General features: G+C 51.1%; 1 protein-coding gene across 1 annotated transcript in view; it reads right to left on the reverse strand.

The window, feature by feature from the left end:
• TRRAP (transformation/transcription domain associated protein) overlaps positions 1-14982 on the reverse strand; it is a 139165-nt gene that overhangs the window by 80062 nt on the left and 44121 nt on the right. The window contains exons 44-54 of the mRNA XM_078610768.1: positions 14635-14781; positions 14110-14309; positions 11161-11282; positions 10590-10803; positions 9069-9242; positions 8146-8292; positions 7113-7232; positions 5435-5734; positions 4599-4736; positions 2978-3090; positions 1575-1710 (exon numbers count right to left, since the gene is read on the reverse strand). Coding sequence (XP_078466894.1) covers positions 1575-1710; positions 2978-3090; positions 4599-4736; positions 5435-5734; positions 7113-7232; positions 8146-8292; positions 9069-9242; positions 10590-10803; positions 11161-11282; positions 14110-14309; positions 14635-14781 — 1811 coding nt within the window. The remainder of the gene's footprint in view (positions 1-1574; positions 1711-2977; positions 3091-4598; positions 4737-5434; positions 5735-7112; positions 7233-8145; positions 8293-9068; positions 9243-10589; positions 10804-11160; positions 11283-14109; positions 14310-14634; positions 14782-14982) is intronic.

Here is a 14982-nt window from a genome sequence, read left to right on the forward strand (position 1 = left end):
TCTGATCTGGCTCTGGACAACCCCTAGGTGTTCCTCAGCTTTTAAACGATCACCTGGTGCAGTGTGTAAAACATCAGCACTGGGTGAGGCAAAGGCGGCCGGGCGTAATCAACAGGCGCTCGCTGATAGTACTTGCCCCAACAGTCTGCATGGCTAGAGGGGAGATATTTGTTTTTGTGCACAGCGAGGAATGCGGGTCGTGCAACTGCCATTCACCCCGATACGTTAACCCGTATCGTCTGATCTGCATCTGTCCCACGCATGACCTCCTGCCAGCGAGGCCTTCACCACTTCAAGCTGCTCAAGGGGCACCTAGCCTGGCACATGTTTCGTGGTGACGGCATAAATCCTTAAGTGTGTGCATGTGAGCATGTGGTGGGAGTGGTGGCACAGTGAGTCACGCACTGCGCGACGATCACGGTGACCCGAGTTCAATTCTCAACAATGTACAACATCATGGGCAAGAGTGACCTCATTCTGTTCTAAGCCTCTCTTTGGCTGACTCGGGCTCAAGTGATGCGACGGTGTGCAAACTCCAACACTGGGGAGACGAAGACAGCAGGGTGTGTGCAGTGCTTGCCGTACCACTTCTTCGTGCGCCATGCTCAATAACAGCGCTTGCCCCATGTCTACATTAGGTCTGAGTGTTCGCGTGTGTGTATGTATGTAGATGTGTATGTGTGGGTAGTGTAGCGGTTAAGCACGCTGTGCTACGAACCCGACGATACGGCCAACGACTATCTCAACCGGTTCTGCACCTCTCCGAGGTCGAAATTAGTACCTGGTGCGATGCGTAAACATCGCCACTAGGGAGACAAAGGCGGCCGAGTATGGTGCTGGCCACCCACCCCCTCGTGTGCCGTGCCATAGGTGCTCGCTAACAGCACTTGCCCCTACAGCCTCTTAAGGCTATACGGGGGATCTTTGTCTTTGTAGATGTGTATGTGCAGGTATTTAATGTGCATAAGAGCATATACATACGTGTAAGTTTGCGCAAGTGCGTGTGTGCGCATGCGCGCAACAACGGAGGGAGGAGGACTGATGGTCACAACAACGAGAGGAGCGCCGGCTGGCTAAAACACAGAAACTTGGCACAGTGGGGAACACAGATGGTACGTCTGCCAGTCATCTCAGTCAGCTGTCCCATAACACCCGTGTCTGTGAGCGAGCCTTCAACACTTCGCATAGCCTCAGAGCACACCAGGCTCTGACACAAGCACTGTGGTGATGTCACCGCCAGTGGAAAATAGCGGCTGTTGTTGTTGTTGTTGCGAATGCATGTGGCTGTGGGAAGCGCAGGCGGTCCCCATCTGCCCGTCATCTCAATCAGTGAACCCACAACACCTGGCTCCGTGCCCGTGACCTCCTGCTAATAGTGGAGCTTTCCACACTTCACGCAGCGGTCCTCAAAATGCACCTAGCCTGGCACAAGCGCCGTTGTCACAGTCGCTTACTGGCGTATGGCGGTTCGTTGCTTTGCGCATGTACGTGCGTGCGGACGTGTACGTGCGTGCGGACGTGTACGTGCGTGCGCGTGAGCGAGTGTATGTTCGTGCGCGCGCGCATGTCCTTGCCTGCGCAAGCGCCTCCTTCATGGCTCCCCAATTGGAGACCCTCCAGGCGCAGTCTAGCACGAGGTGGGGGTTCACGTGGCCCTTGGCCTGCCCGTACTCCGTCAGCGCCTCCCACTGGTTGAGCTCCTTGCAGCAGCTGCACGCGAGCACAGGGGAGACACCGATTCGAACAGGAAAAGGTAAAAGGTGAAGCCCTGAAATCGCTTGCTCCCGCCACCACTGGTGGAAGGACCTCCGCTAACTAGAAGCCCTAGAGGAATCCCTGTCAAAAGTTTCTGGCCCTTCGAGTGATGTGCCCTACTCAAGCCCACGTACTTTCATCATCAGTTTGAATGATGTCACCAACCTGCCTATGATCTCTAATCCGTCCGTTCCTCTTTCTGTTCATGACTGAGCATCTGACCTACATTCTCAATTTTGGAGCTTTCGTGACTGCAGGAATTATTCTTTGGTTCTTTCGGTTGAGTCACGTATAAAGATAAAATAATAAATTAAATAATAGCATACTACGACGTTTCGATTGCAACACAAGCAATCATCATCAGGTATAAAAGAAATAGCAACAAAAATCTAACCAGCAAGTAGAACTACACCCCAATCCATCACCAAGAGGGGGACTTGTTTTGGTATCTCTACAGCCAGGCCATAATCAATCTACTGCTGGATGTATGCCTCTTAGTAGAGGTGGGAGTACACAACCTTTGCCACATGTACAAATGTTTAATTTGAGAACTACTCATCAGGAAGGAGGTGGCCGGGTGGATTGTAGGTCACTCAGCTTGGATGAAAGCTTGAGCATTATCTCCTTGTATTTATGGGTTTTCTCCACGGAGGCTTACCCGCCCCCCACCCCACACACATAACCTGATGGTCAAACAAAACTAAATTGGCAAATCGTGAAATACTTGGGACACGTCACAATTTAATGTTTGACTGTGTCGGGTTGTGGGAGATTCTCACAAATGACGTTGGGCCAGATCATGAACGTAGCCCGACCCAAAAATCAACAACGATGAATGAGACCGATCGTCTTCTTGCGTATGGCATCATCATCGTGAGGATGATGATGATGACGACAATGATGATGATGATGTTCCATTACCCCGAGCTCTCATACTCTGATGGTGCATTGTCTTTGAGTTGTGCGCCTTTTGGCGTCATCTGGTCCAACACCATGTGAGACTAGGCTCTAAGGAAAGCTGTCTCGGGTGTGGACCAATCAACTTCAAGGACAGTGCACATACATTATCAAAGTTATGTTTTTTGTTTGCATTACGACTGCAGGTATTGTGGTCTATGCAAACATGACTCCTTGTAAAAAAGGTGTCAGTTTTGTTGCCAGATGGAAGGGTAAATAAACCAATTACCGATGATGATGTTGTCTATGAGAAGGAGGTGCTCACCGAATCCAGTGTTCTTCCCACAGCTGGTACTCGGGGAAGACGGAGGGGGAAGCGTTCCCCTTCTCGTGCTCCTTCCTCGCGTGCTCCATCGCTTTCTCGTACATCTCCTGGGCCTGCGGGCGAGGAGGGCGGAGAGCCAAGGGTCAGCCAACGTCCGCGTACCGTCACCACGCCAACTCCGGTCATCCTCGCATCGGCGGTGGCTTTTGGCTCGGCCATCGTGCGCTTTCAGATGCGCTGCTGGAGCGATGCATTTTATTAATCATCTAGATTGAGGACTCGTTTATTTAGAACTGCTTTTTGTGTTTAGTTTGTTGTCCTTCGCCCGTACCTCCGATTAGCTCCATTGGCTATGTACGGTGCAAAAGAAATTCAACATTCATACATATATATACGTCGGGCCTTTCACCTGTCCAGTCTATCATTCCATCCATTTGTGGGCATCCTCTCATTCTTGTGCGTCCATCTGTCCATCCACCTAGATATCCATCAGTCCTATCGATCCATTAATTCATCCATCCCTGCCCATCCATCCATTACATTTATTCATCCACCCACTCATTCATCTGTCCATTCAAACATCCATTATCCCATCTATCTTTTAATTAATCTAAAAGCACTGCACCCAAATTATCTGTTTAAACCATCAATTCGTTGATCCATCCATGTGTTTATCCGCACCAGTCCTACCGCTTCGATGTGGCCCTCAAGCAGTGACACAAGTTACTGATTCCAAGAACACAGGATGAGATGTTACTATCCTTTGTGCAAGCACTTCCAAGAGTTCAAGAACAGTGAGCCTGGTGAAATTTGGGGAGCGCATCGTCAGTAGTGAACCTTTGGTTCCTAGGGTGTTTCGGCCTTTCATACTATACACCCTCCCCAAAGGCGGCCAGCGACAGGGTGATCAATCCTACGCTTGCGTACCATTCCCAATTAGTCATAGGAGTTGCCTTGTTGTTGATAGCCAGATGTGTGTGTGCACTACAAACCCGGCGACCCAAGTTCAATTCCTACTCACGGCCAACACCAGTGACGATTATCTGAACCGGGTTGGGCCTCCCCTAGGTCGACTCGGCCTCAAATGAGTACTTGGTGCGGTGCGTAAAAACATTGTCGCTAGGGAGACAAAGGCGGCCGGGCGTGGTGCTGGCCGCCCACCCCCTGGTGTGCTGTGCCGGCCTTAATAGGTGCTCGCTAACAGCACTTGTCCCAAAAGCATGTTAAGGCTACACGGGGGTTCTTTGTCGTGTGTAGTTGTCCACCAAGCTGTTTGAAAGTCCTCGGTAAGGAAGAGTCTCCGCCACCCCGCGATCTAATGGATCCATCCATCAATCCAGGGCAGAATCCGTGACTCATTAGGGTGTGCTATTTTGGCTCAAACTGTCTGGCAAGTGTGCTGGAACGATAGCGACTCTACACGCCCCAAACACAACAAACGGCTTAGAGCTCTTGTACGGTATCCTGTGGAAAGGAACGGCGACACCTAACATTCCACCACGTACTCTGGGGTCGTCAGCTGAGAACAGCCCTCTGAGTGTTTTACTTTTTTAATCACTAGATGTTATAATAATCTAAAACCTCAATGCCGAAAGTTTCCCCCACATCCGCGTGGCATCACCTGCTCGAAGAACCCGTGCTGCTCGTAAGCGATGGCCGTCGAGGTCTCGGAGAACTTGTAGCGCTTCTGCCAGAGTCCTGCCCACATGTCCTCCTCCTGCAGCTGGGAGTAGAGCTCCGACAGAGAATCCAGAATCTCCTGCGTGACACATCAACGTGCGTGTGCGTGCTGTCAGCCAGAGGGTGTGTGGACTTCACGTTTTTGGATTAAGCCAGGGTTGGGCGACCTCCGGCTCAGGAGCCTGCGGCTCTTTTAAGGACCGCTTCTTAAAGACGTGACGTTATTTATTAAGGACCACCGCCACTCGTGTTCGCGTGCATCTTGAAATATTGAGTTGTTTTACCGAATTCGGAAAAAATGTCTATTCTTGTTATTTTATTTCTGACCCGCCTGGATTAAGCAGGAAAATAAAACCAACAGGAATAATCAGGACCTAGCAATGAAATTTGGACGACCTGTCAACTGGACGGGAGGTCACATGGCATCACGCGATACGTCGGCTAACGTCGCGTTTTCGCAAGCAATATAAACGTGTAATCCACGCGAAAAAATTTACTAAATTGTCGTCTAAAAATAAAAACGAACAAAAATACCTACCTGAAAATCATCACGATGCTTTCCCGTTTCAAAAAGGCTCCGAACATTTTAAGACAAAAATCTGTCTACTTGACAGACCTGTTCTCCACCTGAAGACGGCTGCTTGCGTTGTGGCCGAAACGTCGTGAGAATTATTTTATTATGTTTTATTTTTATTATTTTATTATTTCCCTTCTAACGTGACTTCACCGAAAGAACCAAGAAGAAAAAATAAATTGGTTAAATAGACAAAAAAGCACCTGCTGCGGCGGCGTGATTGGGTCCTGCTGGTAAACGTCGCCCGTGGAGGCGGAGGAGCGCGGCTTGATCTGCAGGCCCAGCCCGGGGCTCTCCAGCGCCTGCTGCTCCAGGCAGAGTGCGGCGCGCAGCCACAGGTTGTGCGTCTTGCCCAGGTGCTTGAGCAGCACGGGTCTCAGCGGCACGGCGGGCGTGCAGTGCGTCACCGCCTCCAGGAAGCAGGCGAGGGCGCTGGGTTGGCAGTCGCGTTGCACCTGGTGGCTCCCGCTGCACAGGAACGGGCCCAGCTCTCCCGACAGGGCCTGTTGGAGGGGTGGGGTTGGTGTTGATCGGTGGGTGGGTGGTGTGGGTGGCATGGCGGGGTGGGCAGTGTCCAGCACATTCCAGGTGACATGGTCAATGAGTTTAATTGTGTTTAAATACGTTTGTTTAACCAGGAGAGCCTCATTATTTTTCAGGAGGGCCCTGTCAGGTTTCAACAGTGGGGGGCGATGATTGCTGTGTAATTTTCGGGCAATGTTTTAAACTTGGCAAACTCAGACGGTGACGCCGGCAAGCCATGGTCTATTCTTGTGATTGACATCAAGGGATATTTAATGTCCACTGTGAAGTAGACAGCTCGCAGTATTATTTTTAAGGTTAATTCACCCGCAGTATCAACCAGGGCGGCCGCTGGATTTGAACCGTGAACCTCCGCTGGGCCATATCACCACCCCAAATGCTAGCATGCTGCCCAATGACAGTGTGTGTGTGTGCAAGTCTATGGCGAGTCACTTCCGATTCCTCCCAATGAACGACGATCCACCACAGTGGACGACTACTGGAGTTCCGAGTTTCCTCCGTGTGTGTGACACGTACAAGCCTTTTTGTCAATCCACTGCTGAACGAGGCCCTCCCCCCATGCCGTGTGGGTCATGGGGTTGATTGGCCATACCTCACTACACTGTCCAGAGTGTGGGAGCACAGACGACGGAGCAGAAAAAGCCAAACAACTGATTTTGCTGCAGTGCTGCCCTCTGCTGACAACGTAGCCATGCAGCAGCCAATAAAGCAATTTGTGCAACGTGTTTGCCCGTACAAGAACTATTCAGGCTCATTGTCTGCTTAGTTTATGAGACCAGAGATATCGGCCACACCCCGGATGATTTAATCATGATTACGTGCGTTTCTGTTCGTGTGTGCAAGTCTATCATAAGTGGCTTCAAGACTCAATGCACTTTCATCCACTTACACGACGATCAACATTATCATCATAATTATTATCTAAGCAAGTCAACAGTAGATGCCCTATGGATACAATTACCCTTGCCATATGAATGTGGACTTTACCCCACTAGCTCTGGGCTGTAAACGGCATTTCAGCAATGCCTCAATGCTCACCTGAGTAGGAAATAACTCTGAACCGATATAAATTCGTGTGTGAAACCGACGATCGTTATGACCCGTCAATCAATTGGCCCTCCTTCATAGCACATAGGCATGGCTGCTGCACGAAACATCGCTTATCATATATATTTTTTCCTTTTAAGGTCACGCAGCGCTATTGATGAATATGTGGTTCATTAATTGTGCACCACTGCCAACGCAGCAGCAGCAGCGGTTGCCAGGTAATGAGTTGTTTACGAGCTGCCGCCGGTCGCTGGGCAACACGCCACTGTGATGATAAGCGCGGAGGCTTACGTGCTGCTGTCTCTCAGACAGGATCTTCCAGAGGCGAGGGAACAGCTGCACCCACGTGCGCTCCGCCAGTGGGGTGCTGTTGTGGCACAGCTGCGCAAACGCCGTGAGCAGCAGCCCCGTCTGGAGGGAGGAAACGCGCGCGCGCAGACACGTACACGCACGCACGTTCAGTATGCAAACTGAAACAAAATTCGGACGGCGCATTATGCTGTATCGGTCATGGTGAAGGTGGGGGGCACTAATGTAGGAGGCTGGAAGTGCAGTAAAAAATATCATTTTTTTTGCACTACCATCAACTGCTCACCACGTAGCTTTACAAGCCCCAACTGTGACAACCTTTCAGCACGCGGTTGTCCCCCATGCATGCAATATCCACGCTCCGTTGCTTAGCTCCCAAGATTGGGCACAATTCTGTGCGATTTTGTCACAGGCAAAGGTGCACTAGCAGGTGGTGTGCCCTGGACAGGTACTAATGTTGGCCGTGTCCAAGATTCAAACTCAGGTAGCTGGGTGCATAGTACTGTATGCCAACTACTGCGTCACCGATCCCCCAGAAGCATAAACCCAATACACACAATACATGCACGCGTACACGTACGCACGCACGCACGCACACACACACACGCACGCGCGCGCGTAGCTGGCTATATATACACAGCTCATACTGAAAGCCAGCAAAAGTGCGCATTAATAAATTAGGAACATGCGAGAAACCCCAGAGGACTTTGAGAACCAGAACCAGCGTGCACTTTTGGTGAACCGACGCAGACGTTGCACGTGAAAAGAGGGCAGTCAGAGATGACGGAGGTAGGGAGGAACGTTTGGGGAAAACCAAACAGCTGGTTGACGTTTCGTTAGGAGATAAAGGCGCCTAGGCTGTGTGTTCCAGACCGCCGATTACAAACCCCAAGCATCGTAACATTGTCAAAAAGACACCGAAATTGACATTGAAAAGAGTTTTCTAGCGACGTCAGCGAGGACAGACGGGGGTGGGCCCGTCGAAGGGGGTAAAGGCGCACGCGTGGGGCCTCACCTTGAGCTCCCTGAGCGAGTCCAGAAACTTGTCGTGGCGACTCGTGAGAAGGTGCAGCTGGTTGCCCACGTCTTTCTCTCCGTGCTCCTTCACCTTGGGCTGGTGGGCCTGGTCGCTCCCGGCCATGTCGATGTCAATGTCCACGTCCTGAGGTCCAACAGAGTCAAAGCGAGCGCGGGCGAGTGCTTGGTGCGAGATTGCCACTTTGCGCGAGCGGTCCGTGACGAGATTGCTCCCCGTTACGGTAGAAACTCAACGCTCCCAATCGACCGGGTGATTATGAGCATCAAAAGGCTACGACCGAGTCAATAAAGCTACGAAAAACGAGACACGCCAGGCTATACAAACGTACACACTCACAAACGTACAACAGATACACACAATCACACGAGTAAGAATTAAAGCTTCTACAGCACCGTAACGTGGCAAATGCACAGCACTATGCCCACGGGCACATACACACACATTACTCACACACACACACACAGGTATACCCAGACACACAGACACACACAAAACACAAGATAAAGATCCCCTGTAAATCCTGGAACAGACTGTTGGGGCAAGTGCTGTTAGCGAGCACCTATGAGCGCCTGCACAGTATGAGGGGGTGGGTTGGCCAGCACCATGCTTGGCCGCCTTTGTCTCCCTTGTGGCGATGTTTTCACACCGCACCAGGTACTCGTTTGAGGCCGAGTAGACCAGGAGAGGCTCAGGATGAGTAAAAAAAATTGGCCACTGTGAGCGGGAATCAATCTCAGGTCGTTTACCACTGCACTGCCGCTCCCCACCACACGTATACACAGACAAACACACACAGCCCTACCCAGACACACAGACAAACACACAAGAGCCGCACGCAAAAAAACACAGCCGTGCACGCGGACGCAAAGCCACGCATGGCTGGGTGTGCGGTGCCAAACCTCGTCCTTGCTGTCCGTGCTCTCGCGCGGCTCCTGCTTGACGCGGCTGGCCATGGCGAAGGCGGCGCGGTCGTGGCTGTTGGCCAGGCTCACCACGTTGGTGATGGACGGCAGCGTGGAGCCGTGGCACGCTGTGCCCAGCGGCGAGCCGCGCTCGCACACCGCCAGCAGGAGCTGCGCGCCGTCGACACCACGGAGGCAACGACACAGGAGCCAACAGCGGTGAGACGCGGCACGGAAAGAGAACGGTTCTCATGCGGTAGGAATCAGTTAGCCAGATGCTGTCGAGCAGTGATCGCAGGTCTTCACTTTAAAGAGACTGCTGGTCTCGATAATGGAAAGCAGGCAGTAGGTGGATACAACCCACCAGGCACACGAGAGCATAGCCAGAAAAATATCCACACAACCCATCTGCTTTACTGCCATCTCGAAGCTTATCTCACAGCCCACTCGGTTTTGTTGTTTCCCAAATGTACGAAATCCACAAATGCCTCCGGGCAGGCCCGGACTTTAACATTGCCACGTCAGTCACTTCCGTCACAACAAGAGGCCTGAGCTATCTCAAAACGGTGACTGAGCGAGGTGTTAACATTAGAAGTGCTGCATTGTTCCAAGGTCGAGAATACTACCCGATTAGTGCTGCACAGATACTGGCAGTGATCGATATCATATGTGGCCCATTGTGAAGCAGTAGGCCTCATGTGACCACCAGCTGTATTTGACCCACTAGCTGTAAGTTCCCCCACGCCTGCCCTAGAGCAGAGGCCTTAAAGACACGGGAGGGGTCCCCCTTCGCTCATCACTTGAACACCATCAATGGGGGCTTCAGAAAGCAAATGACAGTTGGTGTGGATGCAGACACCAACAACCAATGCCCATTCAGCACACGCAGTAAGCACGACTTCTTTATCGCAGTTGGTTGCCGTGTATACATTCCAATCGAGTTATTTTGATTTGTAATTTTTCAAACAATGGATAACTTGGACGATGAGGCCAACACGCAATGGTCTTACTCTTGCGAACGACACCACGGGTTCTGCAACTACTGCCGGGAAGCAGATGGCACACGTTCTTTGAATTGGCTCGTACACCCACAGTATTCATCAGTGACGGCCACTTCATCCAAACAGTGAACACCCCCCCCACACACCCGCCTGCAATAAGCGTCAAACGTGCTCCAGCTGGGCCACGTCACCACCCCGGCACGTACATCTGGGAGTGTAAACTAAACCATTTTTTATTTTACCAGGTAAGGCCCACTGAGCTACATAGCTCTTTTCAGAAGCGACCTGGCCACAAATGATAGCTCGACGAAGTGGCTCATCTAAACGCATGTTGTTTCTAAAATGTCAAGGGAAAAACCGGAGGACCCAGAGAAATATCCACACGACCACGGGGAGAGACATGTAAACTCACAAATATACAACAGGCCTCAGGGTCCGGATCAAACCCACAACCTCTTGTATACCGGGCGATGTGATTAACATCTCGCCACCAGCAACCCTCCCCCCACCATCGCACCTCGACGCACTGCTTGATCCAGAAGTGCAAGCCCATGGCCTCCCAGTTCTGCGAGCAGGATATGTAGAGCAGGCGGTCGTACACGCGCCGCCGCATGGACGTGTCGAAGACCTCGAAGAACTTGGCTCGCGTCTGGGGCTGCGGGCAACGCAGGCCGGCGAGGAAAGCCGGTTCTAGCCGCGCCGTCAGCTCGCTGCCCGCCAGGCTCTCGTCCCTGCACGGGTAAACCACGCGGCGGCGTGAGTGGGGGCGCGGGGGACGGGGGAAGGAATAGGGGTTGGGGGGAGGTAAAGAGTTGGGGAGCAACGCTGATTAATATGCAATCGTGAACAATCCCGCGCGATGGGGGACAACACGAATGACGATAAATTCACGCGAGTTCATCCGAGCGTCATTTCATTCCGAGTCCGGTTCTCGGCGACAGCCAACGCCAGCGGGGAGCGATGCCTGAACTGTTCCGAGGCCGTCACTGACCAGAGTGGTGAAGTGTGGCATGGGGAGGCTTATTTCCTGTATGCGGCGTTGGGAGCTTCACACTCATAACGCAACAGCTGGCTGCTGCTCATCTCACCGATAGATGTGATTGACGAGGTCGAGGAATTGAGTGTTCAGGTCCAGGTCATCGGGGAATCGTTTCTCCACGTATGTCATCATCTTCACGAGCAGCACTGTCTTCTCCCGCAGCGTCGGTGTCTGGAGAATAAAGGGAGGAGGAGCGGGGGCGGCGGCGCAGCGGTTAGCGGACCGAGTTGTATGAACGTGTGTTTATGTATGCTGAACTTCTTTCGCACTGTACGTAGCCAACCGTGCGAATTGGAGGTGCGGCGGAAGGACAACAAATAAAACACTAAAAGCGGTTCATTCCGTGGCATTCCAAGCCATGGACAACATTGATGGCGAGTGAAATCTCAACCAGCCCCTGGACCTCGCCAAAGACAAAGATCCCCCGTGTAGCCTTAACAGACTGTTGGGGAAAGTTCTGTTAGCGAGCACCTAAGAAGGCCGGGCTTATGAAGGGGTGGATAGCCAAGCACCGTGCCTGGTCGCCTTCATCTCCTGAGTGGCAATGTGTAAATATCACACCAGGTACTCATTTAAGTCTGAGTTGACTGAGGGGAGGTCCAGAACTGGTTCAAATTTGTTATTGGTCGGGAGCGGGAATCGAACTCGACCTCTTCTCCCTCCCACCCATCCCCATCCTCGTTCCTGACTTATCAACCTCCACTAAACTCACAATGACTGGCATGCTGCAGTTCGGTCAAATAACACCCACAGCATGGGGCAGTGTCCCAGTGACCCGCCAAACATCACAATGACAAACATCACCCACGCCTGCAATGGCATGGTGTAGCCTTCATCCAGTAGTTTGATCACCAGTGGGGAAGTAAAAATACATCAAAGTCACTGGAACTTGCACCCCAATTACCACATTCGTGGGGTGCGTACCACAGTAATCACTAAGTGGTAATTAAACAACATTGGTCACTTGATGTCAGCTGGGTTTTCTGTTTGGGGTAAGTAAATAAAAAAAATGTTGTTGCCGTTGTCATCAATTAGCGCGCATGAGCGATTAATGTGAAGCAGAACAAATTCCCGCAGTGGTCGCAAATACGCAAATTTGCATATCAAGAGGAATTCCTTTGTCAAGGTGCCCTTCCCCCTCCAACCCAGCTTAAATATACGCTGCCAAGCCTGGTGGTGCTCATTCAGACGCTGTCTTTCCGACAGACCTGTTCTTCACCTGAGGACGGCTGCTTGCTTTGTGGCCGAAACGTCGTGAGAATTATTTTATTATGTTTTATTTTTATCATTTTATTATTTCCCTTCTACGTGACTTTACCGAAAGAACCAAGAAGATGAATCCCTGCAGTCACGAAAGCTTTAAATTGAAATATTTGTATTATTTTATTATTTCCCTTCTACGTGACTTTATCGAAAGAACCAAGAATATGAATAACTGAGTCACGAAAGCTTTAAATCAAAATTTTACATGAGGTGTTAAAAATGACAACATCAGCCAGAAACGCGATGCCGAGACTGCAGCAGCCACAACCGTAATTATCCAGCAAGACCATTAAAATGATCAATCTTAAAACACGCGCGAAGCGACATCCATTGTTGAATTACTCCGCGCGTTTGAACCACTTCGTTAATAACCTCGACGCAATTTTAATCAAGTGCCAATTTCCGCAGTGAACTTAACGGTTCGGCATTATAATGATGTTTTTTCAGGTAATCATCGCTAGAGGCATGCGGTCTCAAAAGTGTCCAATCCAATATCGATTATGAAAACAGCTCTTGGATAAAAAATTTTTTATCCACGTTCCTCCACAGTTTGTATATCAATTGTGTTCTTGGTGTTGCGTCGCGAGATGAACATTCCGTTTGGATCTCTCGCGGTGCAGTCCTTCGTGTTAAAGAATGGTCCGTGGAAGCGGATACGACCTCTGGTTCACAAAGTAAGGTGCAGCACTTTCCCATCCTCTCAGACACCAAGAATAGTGTCTGTCGCACGACAGGCAAACGGATATATTTTTTATTTTCAGAGGATTGAATTTTGTTAAATTTAAGTTCAGGACCAACTTTAATGCGTTGTGCAAGAGTAACAATAGCACCGAGAGCCCGGTGGGGGTGGATATTGTCAATGCCACGGGGGAGAGAACCACATGCCCAGCAGAGCGCATGTTTATGCCAATCGTCCGTACAGGTTTCCCTCACTTTACGCGGTACTTTCCAAAAAAAGGGGCACAAACAGTACACATCTAACAGATGAAGCTCCTCCCTCTATACCCGGTGGCTTGACACTTTTCGTGAATGAATGTAACATCAACATCGTATGACGACGTTTCACTGAAACTGCTTTGAGCTTCATCAGGTAGCTGTTTACTTGTCGTTCGCTTTTCACTTTCATACGTAACAATTTCAACCCCTTTAACCAGCACAGCATTCGCTCAATGCCGACGAGGCAGAACGACTTAGAGGCACGCGCTATCACAGACAAGCCGGAAGGCAGCCACGCAGTGAGCCAGGGCCCCTCCGAAAACAGAGCGCTCGGCAAAGGGAGGCGATGATGCGGGAACACGATTCGTCAGTGCGTCCTGCTTGAGGCTCTGAGATGTCGTTGCAGAGTAAACGAAATGACATTGGTTGAACGTTGGACCGTTTTCTGTTATGACGTTTGGCTGATTTGATTGTCAAAATACGTCATCATCAGCTGGACGAAGGCGGTGCCAACAATTCACTAAAATGTTTTCAGTCAATTAACGTTGAAATAATAATACAATAATTAACATTTATAAAGCGCCCTTAAACATTCGTTCTTTCGCACAGTACGTGGCCAACCGCGCTGAACGGAGCACCCAGAGAAAACCCACATTTTTACTCAACTACCTCCTCGACGCCCACAGGTAAGGGAGTTTCACAACAGTTGTGCGGTGATCCACCAACACCCTGCTGCCGCTGCCTCCACAGTGCTGGATCACAGGCAGCCACGTGCAGCCGCGGCGCAGACGCCACTCACCTGGTTGGCAGCCATTGGCGAGTTGTTCTTCATCCACTCCTCGGTGATGCGCACGATGGCGCGCAGGATCTTGGGGTCTTGAGACTTTTCGAGCAGCGAGGTAAGGATGCCCTGCAGGAAGCCCTTGCGCATCTCCATGTTCATGACGGCCAGACGCGTTTTCACCAGCTCCAGGCACAACACGATCAGCTCGCTCGTCACTGAGAAGGCGCAGGTTGGGAGGCGGATAAAAGACTCAGGACAACCGTTCAGCCATGTGGCCCATACAGCACCTGTTAATAAGAATGAATAATTTTTGTACATTTGGTATCTGCTCCATAATTATAGCACAAGGCGATGATGAAGGCAGGCACTGTGCTTCACAGTCTGCAGCTGTTTCAAAATAGGTGGGCGACGTTGCTACGTGCAATCCCAATTGAGTGAGTGGCAGGTAACAGCACTCGTCCCCCAACAGTCTGTTAAGGCTCATGGGGGCGGGGGAACTTCGTCTTTGGTGGCCGGCGGGCTGAGCAGGCGCGTTCGTACCGGCCCCCGTGTCGGCCACCCCTGGCGTCGTCTGCGGGGTCAGGTGATCGCGGACCATCTTCTGCAGCGAGCGCATGCACACGGAGATGAGGCGGTCGATGTAGCTCGGGTTGTTGCTGCACGCCGACTTGAGGATCAGCAGCGTGCCTGCCGACCGCGCAAACGCGACGCGGTGAGACGCGGGGAAGAGGCCGACGCTTAAAACCGAAAACGTAACATACTTGCACCTGCACCTCACTTTTTTTCTGGCGCCCTTTGCTGCAACAATGTTCGCACTGTTGTTTTTAATATTTATCGCGCGTGTTTCGTTGTTCACGACCGTTAAACACCAACGTTTGTTGGTCGTGC

Source organism: Lampetra planeri, chromosome 35, assembly GCF_965212315.1.
Source record: "Lampetra planeri chromosome 35, kcLamPlan1.2.h2, whole genome shotgun sequence".
Lineage (NCBI taxonomy): Eukaryota > Metazoa > Chordata > Hyperoartia > Petromyzontiformes > Petromyzontidae > Lampetra > Lampetra planeri.